General features: G+C 41.1%; 1 protein-coding gene across 1 annotated transcript in view; it reads left to right on the top strand.

The window, feature by feature from the left end:
- Positions 1-24,143, top strand: part of LOC136586513 (unconventional myosin-Ig-like) — a 174,755-nt gene that overhangs the window by 11,773 nt on the left and 138,839 nt on the right. Inside the window, exons 6-11 of the mRNA XM_066584633.1 lie at positions 193-288; positions 13,586-13,702; positions 13,938-14,144; positions 14,692-14,837; positions 21,822-21,936; positions 23,274-23,444. Of these exons, the coding sequence (XP_066440730.1) occupies positions 193-288; positions 13,586-13,702; positions 13,938-14,144; positions 14,692-14,837; positions 21,822-21,936; positions 23,274-23,444 (852 nt within the window). The remainder of the gene's footprint in view (positions 1-192; positions 289-13,585; positions 13,703-13,937; positions 14,145-14,691; positions 14,838-21,821; positions 21,937-23,273; positions 23,445-24,143) is intronic.

Genomic DNA, 24,143 nt, shown 5'->3' with positions numbered 1-24,143 from the left:
CATAAAAAACAAGTAATCCTAAAATTTGTTATATATTCTCAAAGCTGACAGTTTCCAGCTGGGCCTACTATTTCCATGGGTCTTCCATGGGATTTTTAGGCCCCGGTTACTGGGCTACTTTTGCCGATCAGTCATCTCCTGCTCACCTCTTTGATGATAATCACTTCCTTATGAAAATCTGTCTCCTTTCAGCTTCTCCTGGGGGCACCAGATGCATTACTGAGCTCATACTACCTGCAGAGGGACCCCACATTATACATCTTTACTAGCGAGGGAGCTAACAACAACGTAAGTTACCAATGTATACATTAAATATAATTGCTGAGTGGTGGCTTAGGGCCACAGAAATTTGCTGGATATGTATTGCATTGACTGCCCAAAAGTCACATTACATTGCAGTTTTATTGTGTTTCAGTGATAAGTGATGTCATGCTATTGCAGCGTCCGAGTAGGGCGCACCAATATAGGGGAGACCACAGGTAAACATGATGGATGTCACGGGTGGTTCTGCAATCTCTCCCTGCAATGGAAGCAAAGGTGCCTGGCTCAGTTGCGAACAGTGGCACAAAGGGTTATTACAGTCAACAATTATTTATGGTGGTTTGTCACGTGACGCCAGTATCTCTATGTTAATGGACTCGTAGACTGAGTGTAGAAATATTTGACATGAGTCCTTGCAGCCTTGATGTGCAAACTGGAGATACACAGTTTACTTCAGCTTTTGGTAAAATGTTTGAAAAACAGCAGGTACAGTTCATCAGCAATGGCAGTGGTATTACTTTACAGTAGACATCAACGTTGCTCCACACTTTCATTGAAGAGACAAGACAATTTGTAGCTTCAATGCTCTCTCTCTGTTTGCATTGAAAGGTTACTTAGAGGGATTCCCAGTTATCTGTTGGGTTACTCTAGCGATTGCTATGTAGCTGGTGAAGATATTTTAGTAATGGGCCCTTTTACACTTCCCTGGCTTCACTGTAAACAGGGGCTCGTGCAACTTACTGTTGTATAGATGGGTTCCACACTTTATCCTCCACACTGCAGTTAGTTAGGAAACTTTGTGAAGGCTCATCTTCTCCTATTGGTACACGTTAGATCCACACCACACTGCTGCATCTCCTGCCGTGTCTGCTGATAATGACTGCCTCCTCACGACCCCGACTAACTCCTCCTTCACTTTCTTTCTTAACTCCAGCACTTTCTCTCTACACCTCCCCCTAACATCCTGCCTCACCCTGCTATTTTTCCTGCTCTGGACTCTCACACCATTCCCCTCTACCAATCAGTGGTAGCGTGAAAAGCAGCCAATCAGCAGCCAGCTGTTGCCAAGTATTTAGCTTTAGCTTGTTAAGAAAGGGGAAAACAGGGTTATTCTGATGTACAGCACCTTCTATGTCTCCTAGGAGCACATAGCTAGGTGTTACATAACTGATGATTGTGTGGCTATCCTGGAGGACCTTTCGGGCCATTACACTATGGTGTCTATTTTCTTGAATTCATGCTTCATATAGTAGGTCTTTGGTGCATGGTGGGGTACTTCTTGAGGTATTTCAGGATGGCATCTCTCAGAAACCCCTCGAATATTTTTCCAATTATTGAAGTGAGACTTATCGGCCTATAGTTACCAGGCTCTCTTTAAGACCTCTTTTTGTATTTTGGAAGTGCTTTCGGTGCAAATACTTTACTGTTTATATAATTGAAGAATAGTTTAGGGTTATTTTTGCTCTCTTTGGCAATCAGTCTCTCTCCTCCTGCTTAGTAATTTTGATCTTTTTTTTACATGATTTGTTTTTTTTCCCTGTATGTTTTAGCACTTATTCGCTGCCTTCTTGTTTTAGTGGTTTAAACACTTTCTTTTTTTCATTTATTGCCCCCCCCCTTCCCTTATAGTCTTGTCAAGCCACATTAGTTTCCTCCCACTTGTAGTTCTTTTATTTTTAAAGGGTATGCATTTCTCACATGAGGTCATTAGGATGTTTCTAAACTTCTCCTATTTGTTGTCTGTACTGTTATTTATGAGAATGTTGTCCCAATTAATGTCACCGATAGTAGTTCTGAGCTGATCAAGTTTTGCTTCACTAAAGTCAATTTTTTTTGTCGCTCCCTGATAAGGCTTCTTATTGAATGACAGCTGGAAATTAATTATATTGTGATCACTATTTCCCAAGTGTCCATCAACCTGCACCCCCATGATTCTGTCTGGTTTGTTAGTTAATAATAAGTCCAGAGTGGCCCTCCCTCTAATTGGCTCCCGCACAAGTTGAGTAAGGTAGTTGTCTTTAATTGTTCTCAAAAACTTATCACCCTTGTGAGATTTGCAGGTTTCATCTTCCCATATTATATCCGGATAATTAAAGTCTCCCATAATAATTACTTCATTGCGATTTGACACCTTGTCTATTTGTCTTAATAATAAGTTTTCAGTTTCTTCTGTTATTTTTGGTGGCCTACAGAAAACCCCTATCAGGATTTTGTTATTTTTTTCTCCCTGAGATCCCACATGTTCATCTCCTACACCTATATCTTCTCGTAGTCTCGGCATTAAGTACAATTTAACACACAGGCACACCCCTCCCCCTTTCTTGTTTCCACTGTCTCTTCTGAAGAGATTATAGCCCTGTAAATTCACTGCCCAGTCACATTTATCATCAAGCCATGTTTCCGTTATTCCCACTATATCGTAATTTTCATCAGACATTCTGGCTTTGAGCTCATCCACTTTACTGATCAGACTTCTTCACATTCGTTGCCATACAATTTATATGGTTGTTGTTCTTTATATTAATTGTGCTACCTATGGTCCTATTGGCTGTTCTGTCAGTTCTAACTGTACTAACCTCACCCCCCCCCCCCCCCCATTCCCATTACTTGATCCCAGGTCACTATCTACACTGTCTGTTCCCCTGTTTCTCTTTTTGTTCCCCCCCCCCCAGTCCCTAGTTTAAACACTCCTCCAACCCTCTAGTCCTCTTCTCCCTCAGCACAGCTGCACCTTCCCCATTGAGATGCAGCCCGTCCCTACAGTAGATCCTGTAGCCAACAGTAAAGTCAGCCCAGTTTTCCAGGAACCCAAATCCCTCCTTCTTACACCAACTCTGGAGCCACTTGTTTTCCTCCCTAAGATCCTGCTGCCTTTCTAGTGTGGCTTGTGGTGCAGGCAGTATTTCGGAGAAAACTACCCTGGAGCTCCTCGCCCTAAGCTTGGATCCTAGGTCCCTGAAATTGTTTTTGAGGACCCTCCATTGACCTCTAATTTGTTCATTGGTGCCAATGTGGACCATGACTGCTTGATCCTCACCAGCCCCTCCCAGTAATCTGTCAACCCGATCCATGATGTGTCGATTCTCTGACTACCTGATGCACACTGTGTATGAGTATGCATCATTAGTATTAGACACTACACCTGTTCTGATTGGTCAATGCTGCCCATGTGAACGAGACTGGCCAGTAGGAGCAGCATGTAGTGTCTTAGACTATCAATACATACTAATGCACAGTGTACATCAGGTCGTCAGAAAAGCCATAAGGTCATCTTTATTTCTCCAGGCCTGGATGGTCACTATACATAGTGCAATCTTAAAATTTGGCACGCTGGCTAAGGCCGGCTGCACACGGGCAGGTCGGATTCTGCATGCAGGATCCGACCCCGTGCCCAGCCGGCATCCGCGCTTACCTGCTTTTCTGAAATCTTCCCTGTACTGTGGATGGTCTGCTTGGTGAGCCATTGGACAGCGCAAGACAGATTTTTTATTTATTTCTAAAAACTATGCTTTTCTGCATCATCGCTCGGCGATGACGCGGTATTCGCAGCCTTTCATGTCATTGTGGAAGGTCTGCCGATCGGACGGCTTCCATTGATGAAAACCGTAGAAATAAAATAGAACGTGCTGCGGTGGAAAATCGCAATTGATTTCTGCTCGTGTAGAGGAAAAAGCGATTTTCAGTAGCATGTTATAGACAGTATTTGCTGCAGAATCCAGAGGTGGACGCCCGCTCCGGATTCCGCAATGCAAATCCGCCCCGGTGTGCAGGCGGCCCAATGCTGGTTGTGTTGTTTTGGTTTGGGATTTAGCACATCCTTGTTGACATACAGAGATGTAGTTGCAATACACCCCACTGACCAGCAGATGGCAGCCCCACTCCACCTCCCCCTCTACACATCTGCAGCGCCTGATGACTTTTTGCTGTTACGTTGTATTTATGGTAATTGTTAAACATTAAAAAAGAGACAATTGCAGCATTTTAATGTCTTCCTGTAAACAAACCCATCCCGGGGATTGCAATAATCCAGAGAAATGGAGCAAAGGGTGTCTGGATTATCACAGCATGAGATTGTGCTGGAAAAGATGCCTGACAAAGGATGGTACCCAGAGACGATCCCCCGCCACCTCCTAAATGTTCACTTAGCAACTGCTGGAGGCACCGATGCTCATGGGAAATTTCCACAAGTACATGTCAGCCTTATAGAAATAAACTAATAATAATCATCATCAGACAGCAACAGACGCAGCCCCTCCCCCACCAGAAATGTGCTGTTTATGAGCTCCGTATAACCAGTTTATGAATTGAATTTGGTAAGAAGAGGAACTTTACGGTTCATGTCTTTGCACTTACTTTTAATTGCATTTCAGTTTTCATCTGTTTCCGCTGTAGGACATATGATCACATGACTGTATAGAATATTAGGTTAAAATACAATGTATTTGGAAAGTCTTCAGACCCTTTCCCCTTTTTTTCACAATTTATGTTGTGGCTTTGTGCAAATTAAAAAAGAAAAAAGTTTTCCCCCATCATTCTGCACTCAGAACCCCATAATGATAAAGTTAGAACAGAATGTTAGAAATGTCTGTCATTTTAGTAATTTTGTATTGACACAAGTATTTAGACTCTTTTGTACGACACTTGAACTTTAGCTCTGCAGCCTCCCATTTCTCTTGATCGTCCTTGAGATGTTTCTAGAAACTTTCTACATCTTGATTGGAGTCACCTGTGATAAATTCAGTTGATTGGACATAATTTTAAAATACACGCCCCTGTCTATATAAGGTCTCACCGCTCACAATGCATATCAGAGCCAAAACCAAGCCATGAGGAGGAAAGAACTGCCTGTAGAGCTCTGAGATAGGATTGTATGGAGGTACGGATCTAGAAGAGGCTAGAGAATACTTTCTGCGGCACTGAAAGTTCGCAGCGGCCTCTTCCTAGAGCTGGTTGACCCATCGAATATAAGTAATCAGGACAGAAGAGCCTTGGTAATAGAGGGGACTAAGAACCCTATGGTCACTCTGGCTGTGCTCCAAAGATCCTGTGGGCAGATGGGAGAAAGTTCCGGGTGGTCAACCACCATTGCAGACTCCACCAATCTGGGCTCTATGGCAGAGTGTTCAGAAGCCTCTACTTAGGAAAAGGCACATGAAAGCTGCCTGGAGCTAGCCAAAAAGTGCCTAAAGGACTTCCAGACTGTGAGAAACTAGATTCTCTGGTCTGATGAAACCAAGATTGAACTTTTTTGCCTTGATTTTAAGCATTAAGTCTGGAGGAAACCAGGCACCGCTCATCACCCACCCAATGCCATCCTTACAGTGAAGCCTGGTGGTGGTGGTGGCAGCATGCTGTGGGGGTGTTTTTCAGCGGCTGGGACAGTGAGACGGGTCAGATTTGAGGGAAAGCTGAATGGAGCGAAGTGCAGAGATATTCTTAATGAAGACCTGTTCCAGAGCTTACGTGTCCTGTTTATTATGCACATATTTTTCACGCTGGTAAAATATGCAGTACACAGCAAATATGCACATACATGTCTATTTGCTGCGTATGTTAACCCTTTCCAATCCACTGTCCGACGTCTGAAGACATTCTGATTGAAGGCTGTACAGCTCCGATGTCGGAAGACATCTGGCAGGGTATTCTTACTTTATATTACTGGCTGCTCTGTTGTCGGGGGGGCCTCTTCAGCATGTCCCATTCCGCAGTACTGGCTCTAGCCAGCAGATGGTGCCATTCTATAACGGCAGAAAGAAAAAGCTCCCTAGGAAACTCTGAATACAAAATTGGATCGCAAAGGGTTAAGCCCCCATAGCCTATATTGGTGCATATTACGCACCAGACGAGAGCATAGTGGGTTTTTTTCTCATAAAAAAATGACTGTAAAAAAACCTGCAGATATGAAGTGCCCAATACATATCAATGAGCATTTAACACCACATATTATCTGCATGAAAAATACATATGTAATATGTGGGACAGATATGACCGTGTGAGTTAAGGTCTTGAGTGGCCCATCCAGAGCCCCGACTTGAACCCAATTGGACATCTCTGTAGAGACCGGAAAACGGCTATCCACAGACGGCCCTCATCAAACCTGACAGCTTGAGAGATCTGCAGAGACGAATCACAGAAAATCCCCAAATCTGAGTGCGCAAACCTTGTGGCATTAAATCCAAAAAGACTTGGGCCTGTAATTGCTGCCAAATGTGCTTCGACTAAGTACTGACTGCAGGGTGTGAATACTTTTATCAATGCAAAATATTAGTTTTTCATTTTATAAAATGTACAAAGATTTCTAACATTCTGGTTTGTTATCATGGGGTGCAGAATGATGGGGAAAAACGTAATTTTTTTTTTAAAGTTGCACAAAATGTAAAAAAAGTGAAAGGGTCTGGAGACTTTCTGAATGCATTGTATGAAGACAATCGGTTAGTCCCCGGTAAGGGTTGGTGTGGAAGCTTGATTGACCTGTAACAGGGTAACAGCCTAGAGACATAGAATATCCCCAAACTCCATATTAACAAATGTATGTATTAGATGAGTAAGGATGTGGATGGGGGGATCAGTAGCTGCACAATCTGCTGACTCCAATGTAATGTCTAGGGAACCCGCGGCCACATATCCCGCAATATATTGTATTACCCATCTATCTATGGCTTATTCTAGTGTCTTGTTGGAGGTAATCTAGTATTTTTAGCGGTGCAGGAGGAGGCACTGTATGAAATGCGCTGGGTGGAATTGTTTGAAAACAGTGATAGTAAGTGGATGGGAAAGTAAAGGGTATGTACACTTTTGCAACTTTTTTTTATTACACCAGTGAATCTAAACTAAAGAAACTTTCCAAATATTCATGATGAAAAATCAACCATTTTCTGTATACAGAATCACAGGGGCGAACTAAGTCTATAATAAGTCAAGCCCGCAACAGAATAGACACTATTAACTAAAACTTCAAACTTTATGTTACGATCGTGTGGGCAAAGTAAGCACAGGGCCCACACGATCAAAGGGAGGACTAGGGTACGCACACGGGTTGCTGGCAAACTGACCCTGTTCTACACAGGAGGGTGGCAAGGCCCTACCTAAGCGGGGACATTGCCCCAATAAGGGCAGCCCAGCGGTCTTCGGATCTGGGCCCTAGCTGATCCTAGGAGCCACGCACCAGAACAGGACGCATTCACATGCCACATGACAGGGACAGAACACACAGAGCCAGAATACACAGCATACAGCAGCCACAATGCAACCACTAGTAACAGATAGGAAGCTGAATATAAATACCAGGTATTAGTTAACGTTTTGTACAAGACGTGAAAGCTAGCAGGCCACTTCACGGCTTTTGGTTATACTGCTAGTCCCTACACTAACCAGGAGTCCAGCAGAACCGGACACAGTTCACACAGCATGCTGAAACAGGACAGGACACAGATCACAGGTCACACAGCAAGCTAACACAAAACTGACAGAAAATAAACGAACAAACGGACATGAACCAGCAAGACACAGATCACACAGCAAGCTTGCATAGGGAACAGGACAGATACATCCAAACAGTACAAGACCAGCTTCAGACTGACAAACGCTGGTTTTATATGCGCTGAAGGCTAAAGGGAATTGGCTGCTGGAGATTACCACACCCAGCCAGCTCAATTAACCCTCAACCACCTGTAGCTGTGCTGCTAGGAAGCTTAGAACTACAGATCCCAGCAGCACACGTAACACTATATTTATACTCATAAAATTAGAGCACAACACACAATTGCATCAGCTCTGTCAAGGCGTCAATGACAAAGTATCAGCCGGATACACCAAACACACAAATAGGTGGATTAGGCCACCCTGACCATAATATAGGCCCCCTGCACACGGGCGGGATTTCCCACAGAATTTCCGCCTGTGCCCGCCTGCATAGGATTGCATTACAAAACGCAATCCTAGGCAGATGGACGCAATTTGTCTGCATGAAAATATGAAAAAAAGAAATAAAATCTCAGCGCCTCAAGAAATATAAAAAAATAATAAATATAAAGATTGGTGAGTGACAACTCACCTGGTGCACAGTGCGCTCCTAATTAAAGGAGCCACCGGCACCCGATATCCACGTTTGCCTTCAGAAAGATCCTGGTCTTCAATCCTGTATCTGCAGGAGAGACGTCCCGGGGTGTAAAGCCTTCAGGCTTCCGATATCCAAAGCAGTATAAAGAAAAAGACCCCCGCGCTCCGGGACCAGGAACTCTGTTCCTGGTCCCGGAGCGCGGGGGTCTTTTTCTTTATACTGCTCTGCATGAAAATACACGCGGAAAACAAATCGTGGCATGCTCTATTTCTGTGCGGGTCACTCCCCAGCCGCTGGCTCCGCTCTGCGCATGTGCCGGCTGGGCGGCAGCCAGCACATCAAAGAGCCGGAGTCACGGGAGAAGGTGAGAGCCGCACTGGTCACTGCAGGGGCTCGGGTCAGATCTCGCAGCGGGATCCGACCCGGCCGTCTACAGGCGGCCATACCCCAGCATTCAACGTTACTTAGGGGAGGTATAATATACTATCCTCAAGATGTGGATAATATGATGATTTACACAACTATGAGGATTACTATGCCCTGAGAACTATCCCAATACCCTCTGGAGGTTTCTTTAGAAATTCAAGTATCCCCATAAGGTTTTGAATTTCATAGGATAGTTGAGGTATAGGGGTCATGATAGAGAAAAGAGATTTAGCTATTGTTTTTAGTTATTACAATTCATCGTTTAGTTCATCATTCAACGCGTTTCTCCACCCATTTGGTAGTTCATCAGGAAATTAGAAACTGATAATGAGTCAAGGAGGAGAAATTATTATTGCCTCTCTCTATCCTATTGGACATTGATTGTGTGTATAGGGTGTCTGAATATTCTACTTCCCTAAAGTCTGCAGTGTCGATGTGGGATTTGTTCCAAGCTGGTATGGATTATTTCCCTGATGCCCAATAGTCCCCTTAGGTAGGGAGTTACTAAGCGGGTGGTCAGAGTAGTATTGCTGCAGCAGTCAATTAGGATTGGGAATAAGTATCTAGACCAACTTATCTTCTCTAATATACTGGATTTCTGATCGTGCTCATGTTAGAGCTTCTAGGCTTTTATGGATGATGCTCTACCATGGTCAAATAATACCTGCCTGCTCCTTTTGTACCACAACCAATATTACCCGTGTGTTGACCTTCGGCTTTACCTGACTACGCTATCGGCCCCCATTGGTCACAACAAGAGACTCCGAAGCTGCAACTGAGAGAAACAGAAAGGTGAGACTCCAGTCGGCAAAAGAACGCAAAGAATTGGATCACTAAGCTGTGGAAAAACATTACCTGGTCAGAGGAACCCAGATTTCTGTTGCGCTATGCAGATGGGAGGATCAGAATTTCGCACAAGCACTATGAATTGATGAATCCTTCTTGTCAGCTGTTAAGAATATGTCAATATCTTCATCTAATTTACGACTACTGCAAGACACTTCATGTCCACATGGGCCAATATTCATGGAGAACGATTTCTATGCCTAGGAAATCTATGCCAGGATGAATTGCTGCGTTTCTGAAGGCCAAATGATTCCCGACAGGCTACTAGATGGGGGTCTCTAACAAAGTGTAAATGCATCTGTATCTGAGAGGTCCAACTGCTAATGAAACAGGAAAAACATAATGAAAACCAAAGACTATTGCCATCAGCTCTGTGACATGAATGCATAGAAGTCACTAGCTATTTCTTGGAGCAGATCTACTGTACAGTCTTTACAATTCATAGATCAAAAAGACCTCACAGATTATATCTATTACTCTATATCGGTGACGCCTCCACTTTAACCCATGATTCTGTGTTCCAGGGTATAGCAGCCTGTGAAAGTATTGAAGTTTATGTTATACAGTAGTGTCATCTACATAATATTTGTGTTGTGTAGTTAAATTTTACTAACAGAGTCTCAGACGCTGAGTATGCGGCTTTGTCGAAATTAACCTTTGTAATATTTTACAAAGAGAGAAGTATCCTACATGCTGTAGGCTTTGAATTGTTGACATGTTTAACCTTGTAGGGGGTTGTGAGGGGGTTGGTATACTATAAAGCCTCTTGCATTGCAGCAATAAAACAGAAGTGCTTGGAAACATCACTTAAAGGGGTTGTCCCGCGCCGAAACGGGTTTTTTTTTTTCAACCCCCCACCCCCACCCCGTTCGGCGCGAGACAACCCCGATGCAGGGACGTAAAAAAAAAAACGCTCAGCGCTTACCTTAATCCCCGCGCTCCGGTGACTTCTATACTTACCGGCTGAAGATGGCCGCCGAGATCCTCTTCCTCCGTGGACCGCAGCTCTTCTGTGCGGTCCATTGCCGATTCCAGCCTCCTGATTGGCTGGAATCGGCACGTGACGGGGCGGAGCTACACGGAGCCCCATTGAAGAAAGCAGAAGACCCGGACTGCGCAAGCGCGTCTAATTTGGCCATTCGACCATTTTAGACGGCGAAAATTAGACGGCAACCATGGAGACGAGGACGCCAGCAGCGGAGCAGGTAAGTGAATAACTTTTGATAACTTCTGTATGGCTCATAATTAATGCACAATGTACATTACAAAGTGCATTAATATGGCCATACAGAAGTGTATAGACCCACTTGCTGCCGCGGGACAACCCCTTTAAGTGTTTCTCATGTTCTTCTCCAATACATCGAAAAATAATTGGGAATACCTGATTGTTAAGGCTATGATAGTACTTGAGCATCACCTAAATTAAGTGATTACTTTAGCAAGTCCAATTCCTTTTCTGCTCTCAGGACCCTGGCTGACCCCCAGGGATAGCCCACATGGCAATAACCAGACCCTGCATCCATGTTTCTGTCGATGCACTCTTATCTTCAGCATTTTTTCTCTGTGGCAGATTATAACATGCAATTTATGACTAATGAATGAAGTGCTGTTCTCGTCTCCCCACAGCTCAGCAGTACAGAGAAATTATATTTTTATGCTGTGTTTTCTTGTTTGTGACTTTACATGGGGAATTCTCAGGGTTTATCTGCTGTTGTACAGAAGTCACAGGTTTTGCCCATACAGGTTGGAATTAAGATCTCACTAATGGAGATTTGGTTCAGACAGTCTCTTTTTATCTGCCCTGTTGGGGTATTCTGAGTCAGTGGGTAGAGGTCCATCATTAATATAAACTGACTTGGGAGAATAGGGGTTCTTTAAAGGAACATTCTAGGCTACCTTATATACTGTTATCACTAGTCCAGGGATGATGCAGGGAACCTCTCTTGGGTATTCTTTAAATCTCTGTTTCATACTCTGCCCTCTCAGGCCTTGGGCTAGGCATAACACGCATTTTGGATTAAAATGTTCCTTTAAGAGCTCCGTTTTCCTGATCTGTATAGATTAAAGGGGTTGTCCCGCGAAAGCAAGTGGGTCTATACACTTCTGTATGGCCATATTAATGCACTTTGTAATGTACATTGTGCATTAATTATGAGTCATACAGAAGTTATTCACTTACCTGCTCCGTTGCTGGGGTCCTCGTCTCCATGGTGCCGTCTAATTTCAGCGTCTAATCGCCCGATTAGACACGCTTGCGCAGTCCGGTCTTCTCCCTTCTGAATGGGGCCGCTCGTGCCGGAGAGCTGCTCCTCGTAGCTCCGCCCCGTCACGTGTGCCGATTCCAGCCAATCAGGAGGCTGGAATCGGCAATGGAACACACAGAGCCCACGGTGCACCATGGGAGAAGACCCGCGGTGCATCGTGGGTGAAGATCCCGGCGGCCATCTTCGCAAGGTAAGTAAGAAGTCACCGGAGCGCGGGGATTCGGGTAAGTACTATCCGTTTTTTTTTTAAACCCCTGCATCGGGTTTGTCTCGCGCCGAACGGGGGGGCTATTGAAAAAAAAAAAACGTTTCGGTGCGGGACAACCCCTTTAAGGTCCCTGAATTGATGGCAAATAAAGGTGCTTTTAGACAGAATGATTATCATTCAAAAAATAATTTAAAGGACTGAAAGTGAATGAAAATGGTTCGGGCTAAGTGCGAGCTAACAACTGAATGGTGAACGATAATCATTCATTTTTCGTTCGTCGTTAATTTCGCCGTGGGCTCGTTCACTTATCATTCAGTTTAACCAGCGCTCATTCAGTCCCTCTTATTCACTTATACAGTGAATGTGAAAGACTGAATGATTCTTCAGTTTGAATGAGCCAACAATGTAACTGCCTGTCTAAACAGGTTGTATGACAGTGAACAATTTACCGGTGATGTCACTCGCTTGTTTGCCCATTCAAATGATTATCGGCTCATTTGAAAGGACCCCAAGTCTTTTAACCCTTTCCAACCCAGTGTTGGCCCTCGTCCAAAATTAAGATTTACCTGCATATCTCAGATGCTGGATGAGGACCGACACATTTCTAACAGTATGCAGGACAGCTCTCCGATGTCGGAGATTGTTCTGCATATGTATGTTAAGTTGGTTTCGGAACCTCTGGTCGGAGGCTCTGTCACAGATCCGGCTGAGAATACCAGAGGGAAAAGCGCTGCTTGCAGTGCTTCTTCTTCCATCCAGAAGCCGGGCAGCTGTGCGGAAAGCGGGAGAACCACAATATAGTCAATCGGAATCATTCGTCTGCGGGATGCCCCTTTCGTGCTCCCTGAATGGAGAAGGAAAGCGGTATCCCCAACACAGATGTAAAACCACCCTTACAGTATGCAGGACAGAGCTCCGATGGTTCTCTTAACTTGATCACCACCGTCCGAGTAGTTGCATGGTCACAGGAAGTTCTCTCTACTATATAGTAGGCTGTCCTCCAGTGCTGCACAGACTTGTTTTAGATCCCAAAAATGGGAGGAAGGAGGCACATGAATGACTAAAAGCTCTTTGAACACTGATTAGGAAGCTTAGGGGAGATATTTTGCAGCAAGTAGCATTAGGGCCGTTTTACACCGCAAGATAAATTGGAACAAGCATGCAACCAGCAGTAAATATATAGTCCGCTTGGCATACATTTACACTGAACAGTAGGTTTGATCCTTCATTGGATCATAACCGCGCCTCTAGTCAACCCTTCTGCCACTGCTTTGTAGTCAGCAAATTGTTCCAACGCCTATTTATATCAAAGGAATTGCAGCAAATAATGGATTTTTTAGGTCTAATGATTTATTACTGATAATCCGGTCGTTGCACGCGTTTACACGTAACAATTTATCATGCAAACCACTTCACAATCTAATTGTGCTACAGACACTCCTTCCATTGTGAATCTCTTTATGACTCTTGCTGGTGGGCCACTTACTGCATATTCATATATATTTCTCCTTTTTTCTGCAGTTTGTGATCAATGACAAGGCCAGCTACAAACTGGTGGTGGATTCAATGAAGGTGATCGGATTCAGCCCCAATGAGGTGGATTCGGTATATAGGGTGCTGGCCTCCATTTTACACCTGGTAAGGACGTGTCGTTAAATGTCTCTTCAGACAACCTTTTACCAGTGTCTACATTAATGCACTGGATCTAACATCCCTGAGCCTTGACTGAGGCAGCAGATCTCTGTTTTTAGGTTGTCAGAGATCGTTCATCTTGGTCTTTGAGACATTTTTTGGTGCAGTTGTGCTATAAAGACCATCATGACAGGTTTGACATCAGTTCTTTATGCCTCTCACATCTGTTCATGTTCTATAGGGTAACATGTCTTTTGCAATGGATGATGATACAGTCATTATTGAAAATGAGGACCTGGTCAGCCATATCGCTCATCTAACAAGCTGCGACATTGAGGCTGTGAAAAAAACACTTCTATACAGGACGGTGGCTGCTGGAGGGGGCGAAATCATCGAGAAGGGGCACAGCGTCAAAGAGGCCGCATATGCCAAGGAGGCCTGTGCCAAGGTAAGAGTAAATGAAAAGGAGACTTTATGTCCAAGGACTAGATTGTCTTCCACTTTGTATTGTTAAAGTACCAAAGCCATCTTGTACAGTATCAGAGTAAGACTAGCATGCTGTGCTGTTTCATCTGGGATTGTATACCAGATCAACATTGGAGGCTCCTAATAGAGCCTCTGACACTGATGTAAACCTAGCCTAAATTGACAAGGCTTTAGGAAACGTGCAAAAAGTTTAGCATTTCAGTTTTTTGGACTTTTATTCGCATATATGGCCTCTAAGATAATGTGGGCTTCAGAAGGGTCAGCCTGTTTAGATGTAGAGGAATATGGGTATAGCGTTTCTTCTGATGGTAAATAGTTGAAAGCTGGAACTTTGATGCTTCTTGAAAACATGATTGTCAAAATTCTAAACACAGACACATCTTGACCACTGGGTGAAGCTAGGATCATTTAAGTATTTTAGTTATACACCATAATATATCTAATATAAGGCAATACATCGCCACCATAAGTACTTATTTGTCCAATGCTCTGTCTCTGTTCCCTCTCAGGCATTCTACGAGAGGCTGTTTTGCTGGATCGTCGGTCGTATTAACAGTGTGATAGAAGTGAAGAACTATGATGTTCGGATCCATGGAAAGAACACAGTTATTGGAGTTCTGGATATTTATGGTTTTGAGATCTTTGATAATAACAGGTGAGTGAGGAAAGTTAACAGGTTTAAATTATTAGCAGTTAATTGCTGTCAGAATGAACAGTCTAGAAACAGAGGGATCTACTATAGGGAATGAAGGTCATTCCTTTGCCAGTTGGGAGTAATACTGAAGAATGAAGGGCATAAGAATAACATAATCTTGGGTTCAAAACAAATGCTGGGAGTCAAAGAATGGATTAATTTCAGATGGAGGAAAAAAGGGGAATGGAAAACAGTGAATGGTCCTAGAAGAGACTGATCTCAAGTGGACAATTAAGGGTGATGGTATTAGAATAGACTGACCTCAGCTGGACAGCAAGGGTTGAAGAACACAGGAATAAGTTAATGCCAAGGAGAGAATGAAGAGAATGATGCAGGTGAAGGCTCCAAGAAAGGACGAATGTGGAGGAATAATAAACAGTCTGAAAACAATTACAATGAAGGAATAAAAAAACAGGGACGAGGAAGGGTCCAAGAATGGAGTGACCTCAGGAAGAAAAATATAGATGAAGAAACTCAAAAAGGACTTATGTCGTAGCACGCTGGCAAAGGAATAGGATTGGGGTGATGTTACAGTATCAGTTGTGGTCCATGTGATCCTTTTTTCAGTGCAACCTCCCGATCACTTAGTGCTGTCTGCCGATGACTGCCTTATTCCTCTCACTGCAGAAGGTCCCTGAAGTGCCATCTATTGGAAATCCCTTCATGGGCTCAGTATGTAATGTGCCCTTTTCCCCAACCCTACTACAACATCTTCTGTGGTGTATGGGGTAATAGGCTGACATGGAGGTGTTTATCCTAGCTGACCAATCATCCATATTGGAAGTGTATTTATTCTAGTTCCGCCTCTGCATGGGTGCCGGTTATTGTTCTGTCTTAGGAGTTTGGTGAGATAGCAGACTACTATCCGCTAAGTACCTGGTTATTTAGTTTGTGTTACATATATTTCTCATTCCATCTGCATCATATATTTTAGCTATCTTCCATCTATGGATAGACTAAGTCCCTTAGGTCCCTGACATGGGACAGCCCCTATAGGAGCGATCACCCTGCTTCTCGTCAGGGCTCACCACTCAAAAGTTTGTTAGGGATAGTATTCCTATCTCCGTATTTCATTTACTGTTGTTTGTCCTATTCTGGGTTGCCTGTGTTTTGGTGATAAGTTATATATCACTATTGGTCCATTGTGGACCATAATTACGCCTTGGTCTGACGTGTTGATGACAACCATGAAGGACGCCGTGCTTGTGCCCTGCATGAACATAACAACGTGTTTGGATAAACAGGGAGGAAAAGGTTCATAAAGTGAATAGGTAAGGAAGGATGAAGCGAATGAAGCAAACAGAATGAAAAACAATGTTTCCGGGAATAGAATGATATCAGAGGAAGGAAGAAGGATCCAGGAGAACATTATGTAGGGAGAACAAGGAATAAAGATGAAGAATGAATTGTCAAGGAAATCAAAAGAGGGAAAGTTCAAGAATTAGACATGTGGAAATTGAACAGCGAGGGCCTAGGAATAGTCTGATCTCAGGGGAGAGCAAAGGGTAAGGGGTTAAGAATATAATGGTCTGAGGGGGAGAATGAACGGTGAAGGGCCTACGAATAGACTGATCTCAACAACACGTGTACTGAGTGATTCATCGCACTAGTCTCAGGAGCTGCTCTTCACTGCACAGCGAGGATGCTTCTAGAGATAAATGGATCGTAGGCAGGGAGAAAGAGCAGATAATTATGTTTATTTCCTTGCACGTGTTTCGCATGTACCCGTGCCTGCATCTCACATGTCTACACTTAAAACCATCAACCTGACTCTGAAGTACAAATAAAGGTAAAAAGTAAAGAATCAGGGACAAAAGAGATTTATTTGTGAGTTAACAAACAGCACCAGGAACAAAAACAGATAACACAGAAGGAGAGAATGCTCATACATATGGGGTCAGGAGCCATATAGCGAGATGTGTCAGTGTGCCAAGTACCTCCTTTTCTGTGTAGGACAATTCAACTTTAGAGAGTAAATCCAGAAATAACTGATATTAAATGGTAATAAAATATTTTAAAATAGAATATTTTTTTCTAAAAATAATACGGACAAATATATTTTCAATAATTCTAGGCCCATTTACAAGAATATAACTACTATAATACTGCCCTCTATGTACAAGAATATAACTACTATAATATTGCCTCCTATGTACAAGAATATAACTACTATAATACTGCCCCCTATGTACAAGAATATACGTACTATAAAACTGCCTCCTATGTACAAGAATATAACTACTATAATGCTGCCCCCTATGTACAAGAATATAACTACTAGAATACTGCCCCCTATGTACAAGAATATAACTACTAGAATACTCCCCCTATGTACAAGAATATAACTACTATAATACTGTCCCCTATGTACAAAAATATATAACTACTATAATACTGCCCCTATGTACAAGAATATAACTACTATAACACTGCTCCTATGTACAAGAATATAACTACTATAATACTGCTCATATGTACAAGAATATAACTACTAGAATACTGCCCCCTATGTGCAAGAATATAACTACTATAATACTGTCCCCTATGTACAAGAATATAACTACTATAATACTGCTCCTATGTACAAGAATATAACTACTATAATGCTGCCCCTTATGTACAAGAATATAACTACTATAATACTGCCTCCTATGTACAAGAATATAACTACTATAATACTGCTCCTATGTACAAGAATATAACTACTATAATACTGCCCCCTATGTACAAGAATATAACTACTATAATACTGCCTCCTATGTACAAGAATATAACTACTATAATACTGCCCCCTATGTACAAGAATATAACTACTATAATACTGCCTCCTATGTACAAGAATATAACTACTATAATACTGCCCCCTATGTACAAGAATATAACTACTATAATACTGCCCCCTATGTACAAGAATATAACTACTATAATACTGCCTCCTATGTACAAGAATATAACTACTATAATACTGCTCCTGTGTACAAGAATATAACTACTATAATACTGTCCCCTATGTACAAGAATATAACTACTATAATACTGCCCCCTATGTACAAGAATATAACTACTATAACACTGCCCCCTATGTACAAGAATATAACTACTATAATACTGCTCCTATGTACAAGAATATAACTACTATAATGCTGCCCCTTATGTACAAGAATATAACTACTAGAATACTGCCTCCCATGTACAAGAATCTAACTACTATAATACTGCCTCCTATGTACAAGAATATAACTATTAGAATACTACCCCCTATGTGGAAGAATATAACTACTATAATACTGCCTCCTGTGTACAAGAATATAACTACTATAATACTGCCCCTTATGTACAAGAATATAACTACTAGAATACTGCCCCCTATGTACAACAATACAACTACTAGAATACTCCCCCTATGTAAAAGACTATAACTACTATAATACTGCTCCCCATGTACAAGAATATAGCTACTATAATACTGCCTCCTATGTACAAGAACATAACTACTATAATACTGTTTACTATGTACAAGAATATAACTACTATAATACTGCCCCCTATGTACAAGAATATAACTACTATAATAACACCCCTATGTACAATATTATAACTACTATAATACCGCCCTATACACAAGAATACTGTCCCTATGTACAAGAATATAACTACTATAATACTGCCCCCTATGCACAATAATATAACTACTATAATACTGCCCCCTATGTACAAGAATATAACTACTATAATACTGCTCCTATGTACAATAATATAACTACTATAATACTGCCCCTATGTACAATAATATAACTACTATAATACTGCTCCCTATGTACAAGAATATAACTACTATAATACTTCCCCCCCTATGTACAAGAATATAATTACTATAATACTGCCCCTATGTAGAAGACTATAACTACTATAATACTGCTCCTTATGTACAAGAATATAACTACTATAATACTGCCTCCTATGTACAAGAATATAACTACTATAATACGTCCTTCTATGTACAAGAATATACGTACTATAATACTGTTTACTATGAAGAAGAATATAACTACTATAATACTTCCCCCCTATGTACACGAATATAATTACTATAATACTGCTCCTTATGTACAAACATATAACTACTATAATACTGCCTCCTATGTACAAGACTATAACTACTATAATACTGCTCCTTATGTACAAACATATAACTACTATAATACTGCCTCCTGTGTACAAGAATATAACTACTATAATACTGTCGCCTATGTACAAGAGTATAACTACTATAATACCGCCCTATATACAAGAATATAACTACTATAATACGGCCTCCTATGTACAAGAATATAACTACTATAGTACCGTTCCTATGTAAAAGAATATAACTACTATAATACTGCCCCCTATGTACAAGAATGTAACTACTATAATACTGTTCCTATGTACAAGAATATAACTACTATAATACTGCCCCCTATGTACAAGAATATAACTGCTATAATACTGCCCCCTATGTACAAGAATATAACTGCTATAATACTGTTCCTATGTACAAAAATATAACTACTATAATACTTCCCCCTATGTATAAGAATATAACTACTATAATACTTCCCCCTATGTAGAGGAATATAACTACTATAATACTGCCACCTACTGTATGTACAAGAATACAATTACTATAATACTGCCTCCTATGTACAAGAATATAAAAATACTCCCTCTATGTAGAAGAATATAAGTACTATAATACTGCCCCCTATGTACAGGAATATAGCTACTATAATACAGCCTCCTATGTACTAGAATATAACTACTATAATACTGCCTCCTATGTACAAGAATATAACTACTATAATACTACTTCTATGTACAAGAATACAACTACTGTAATACTGCCCCCTATGTACAAGAATATAACAACTATAATGCTGCCCCCTATGTACAAGAATATAACTACTATAATACTGCTTCTATGTACAAGAATACAACTACTGTAATACTGCCCCCTATGTACAAGAATATAACTACTATAATGCTGCCCCCTATGTACAAGAATATAACTACTATAATACTGCCTCCTATGTACTAGAATATAACTACTATAATACTGACCCCTATGTACAAGAATATAACTACTATAATACTGCTCCTATGTACAATAATATAACTACTATAATACTGACCCCTATGTACAAGAATATCACTACTATAATACTGCCCCTATGTACAAGAATATCACTACTATAATACTGCTCCTATGTACAAGAATATAACTACTATAATACTGCCCCTATGTACAAGGATATAACTACTCTAATACTGCCCCCTATGTACAAGAATATAACTACTATAATACAGCCTCCTATGTAGAAAAATATTACTACTATAATACTGCCCCCTATGTACAAGAATATAACTACTATAATACTGCCTCCAATGTACAAGAATATAACTACTATAATACTGTCCCCTATGTACAAGAATATAACTACTATAATACTGCCCCCTATGTACAAGAATATAACTACTATAATACTGCCTCCTATGTACAAAAATATTACTACTATAATACTGCTCTCTATGTACAAGAATATCACTACTATAATACTGCTCCTATGTACAAGAATATAACTACTATAATACTGCCCCTATGTACAAGAATATAACTACTCTAATACTGCCCCCTATGTACAAGAATATAACTACTATAATACAGCCTCCTATGTAGAAAAATATTACTACTATAATACTGCCCCCTATGTACAAGAATATAACTACTATAATACTGCCCCCTATGTACAAGAATATAACTACTATAATACTGCCTCCAATGTACAAGAATATAACTACTATAATACTGTCCCCTATGTACAAGAATATAACTACTATAATACTGCCCCCTATGTACAAGAATATAACTACTATAATACTGCCTCCAATGTACAAGAATATAACTACTATAATACTGTCCCCTATGTACAAGAATATAACTACTATAATACTGTCCCCTATGTACAAGAATATAACTACTATAATACTGCCTCCAATGTACAAGAATATAACTACTATAATACTGTCCCCTATGTACAAGAATATAACTACTATAATACTGTCCCCTATGTACAAGAATATAACTACTATAATACTGTCCCCTATGTACAAGAATATAACTACTATAATACTGCCCCCTATGTACAAGAATATTACTACTATAATACTGCCCCCTATGTACAAGAATATAACTACTATAATACTGCCTCCTATGTACAAAAATATTACTACTATAATACTGCTCCCTATGTACAAGAATATAACTACTGTAATACTGCCCCCTATGTACAAGAATATAACTACTATATTACTGCTCCTATGTACAAGAATATAACTACTATAATACTGCCCCCTATGTACAAGAATATAACTACTATAATACTGCCCCCTATGTACAAGAATATAACTACTATAATACTGCCTCCAATGTACAAGAATATAACTACTATAATACTGTCCCCTATGTACAAGAATATAACTACTATAATACTGCCCCCTATGTACAAGAATATAACTACTATAATACTGCCTCCAATGTACAAGAATATAACTACTATAATACTGTCCCCTATGTACAAGAATATAACTACTATAATACTGTCCCCTATGTACAAGAATATAACTACTATAATACTGCCTCCAATGTACAAGAATATAACTACTATAATACTGTCCCCTATGTACAAGAATATAACTACTATAATACTGTCCCCTATGTACAAGAATATAACTACTATAATACTGCCCCCTATGTACAAGAATATTACTACTATAATACTGCCCCCTATGTACAAGAATATAACTACTATAATACTGCCTCCTATGTACAAAAATATTACTACTATAATACTGCTCTCTATGTACAAGAATATTATCACTATAATACTCCCATTTGTGTCTCCTCAGCTTTGAGCAGTTCTGTATAAACTACTGTAATGAGAAGCTGCAGCAGTTGTTCATTGAGTTGATCCTGAGACAGGAGCAGGATGAATACCAGAGAGAGGGCATCGAGTGGCAGCATGTAAGTCAGAACCGTTATCTTAGGAGAAAAAGTTGGCTACTTTCTCCATCAGTGATGTCACCACTGAACTGCATTTCTCAGAATTCTTTGGATTTCCAATTTATAAGGTCTAGTGAAGGCTTTGCTATGTCAGACACATTCTTGGTGGACAAACATTTAGTCACTGATAGCAGATCATATCTAACATTCCACAGACAGAGATGTAACCTACACAGAGAGTGGGATGGAACCGGGTGACTGTCAAACTCCTTGTATCTTGACTCCACCACTACTTCCGGTGGCGTCAAGATACACTAATACCAGGAGCAAGATACTACCCACAGTGACTGCAAAGGAAGAAGAGACTGCACACAGAGATTTCACCAGATAAAGGACTGCAGGCAGTGACTATGTAGGAGGGGTAGGCTGCACACAATGACTATGAAGGCGGAAGAGATGGTACACAGTGACTGCACAGTAGGAAGAGACTGCTCTTATTGACTGTACAAGAGATAGAGACTGCACAGCAGAGATTACTTCACTTCCTGAGAACTTTGGTCACATGACATAAGGATCACAATGTCCCTGTGACATTGCATTTACTGACTGTCAATAAGATTACCTGCAACCTAACATGACCATGATATGACCGTCACAAAGAATCCAAAACTGTTGGATTTTTTGTCACAGCTCACAATTTCAACATGACTTTGCCACCATTGACTGCTCTGCGTCTTGCAGTATTTTATCGGTTTTTCACACAAAGTCACAAACATTTTTTATCTACACGACTTTTTTTGAAATTTCATGCCTTGTGACTATAGTGTCTTTGTAGCCATAGCTTAAATGACACTTGTCTAATCCTGCTTACAAGTCTCCTGAAATAGTTGAAGTCTGTGATACTCCTGGAAGTATAGGCAAATCTCCCATACATACTATTGGCAGCCACCACTAGGGGGAGCTGGCTGTACATGCCTTCATATTACTCTCCTTGACTTCAGTGGGAGCTGTCTACATGTCTATGTAATGAGCTCCCCCTAGTGACAGCTGCTGATAGGAAGATTTGTAATATTTATTTGGATGTCTTCTATAAAGGGAAGTGTTGTACTGGCATATTGTTTATGTGGGCCCGTATGCCGGCACTGTTGCATAAAGGGGGCAGTCGGATAGAATTATTATTTATTGGAGCACTCTGTTGCCACTAGTGGAGCCACTTTTGCCTGTTATGGTTTATGGCCGGTACTTGAGAGCAAAGTTTCTATAGGAGAATGTTTCTTAAATATAGGGAAGTATGGCGGAAATGTCTCATACCTATTATCACTACTGCTGTTGTTATATGCTCCTCTTATCTATGGCAGATTGAATATTTTAATAATCAGATCATTGTGGATCTAGTGGAGCAGTCACATAAAGGAATCATCGCCATCTTGGATGAAGCCTGTCTGACAGTAGGAGACGTCACAGACACCATCTTCCTGGAGTCTATGAACAGCAAACTCTGCAGACATCCCCACTACACCAGCAGGAAGGTGAGGCTACATTAATGCCCACCAGAGGCGTAACTTGAAGCTTCTGGGCCCCAGTGCATAATCTGTAACAGGGTCCCCAACTATAATGCTTTATTCATAGTACTGGGCTCCCTCTATGGAGAAGAGAGGCCCTTTGGGCCCCCCCAAGGCTCCTGGACTCGGGTGCAACCGCATCCCCTGCATCCTCTATAGTTACGCCCCTGGTGCCCACATATTCCAGGTTAAAGAGAGTAACCCCATATTTTCCAGCCTTTTTGAGAAGAGATTAAGGCGATTCTGATAAGTGATGCACAAATGTTTTGTCTTTATGCCCCACCATTTATTTAGGGTGCACCTCAAACTAAAGAGTTAAATAAAAATAGTCTATGCAGATGTGGCAAGTGCCACCAAGATCACAACTGCATACTATAGCACTAGCATAACATGCCTATACTATTTGCATAGTGCACTGTCCATTTAAAAGGATTGGTAATGCCCACCCTATGCAAATAGTGTAGTGATTGTGGTTGCACTTGTTACATCTGTATGACCAACTCATTACACCTAAAAATTAACCCTTTCCAATCCAATTTGTATCCTGGTTTTCCTAGGGGGCTTACTCTTTTTCTGCCGTTATACAACAGCGCTATCTGCTGGCTAAAGCCAGTACTACATGAGGTGACACGTTAGATAGGCTCCGACAGCAGAGAGGCTGGCAAT

Source organism: Eleutherodactylus coqui, chromosome 12 (assembly GCF_035609145.1).
Source record: "Eleutherodactylus coqui strain aEleCoq1 chromosome 12, aEleCoq1.hap1, whole genome shotgun sequence".
NCBI classification, from domain to species: domain Eukaryota; kingdom Metazoa; phylum Chordata; class Amphibia; order Anura; family Eleutherodactylidae; genus Eleutherodactylus; species Eleutherodactylus coqui.
The sequence above is the reverse complement of the archived record's forward strand: the minus strand, read 5'-3'. Positions and strand labels throughout refer to the sequence as shown.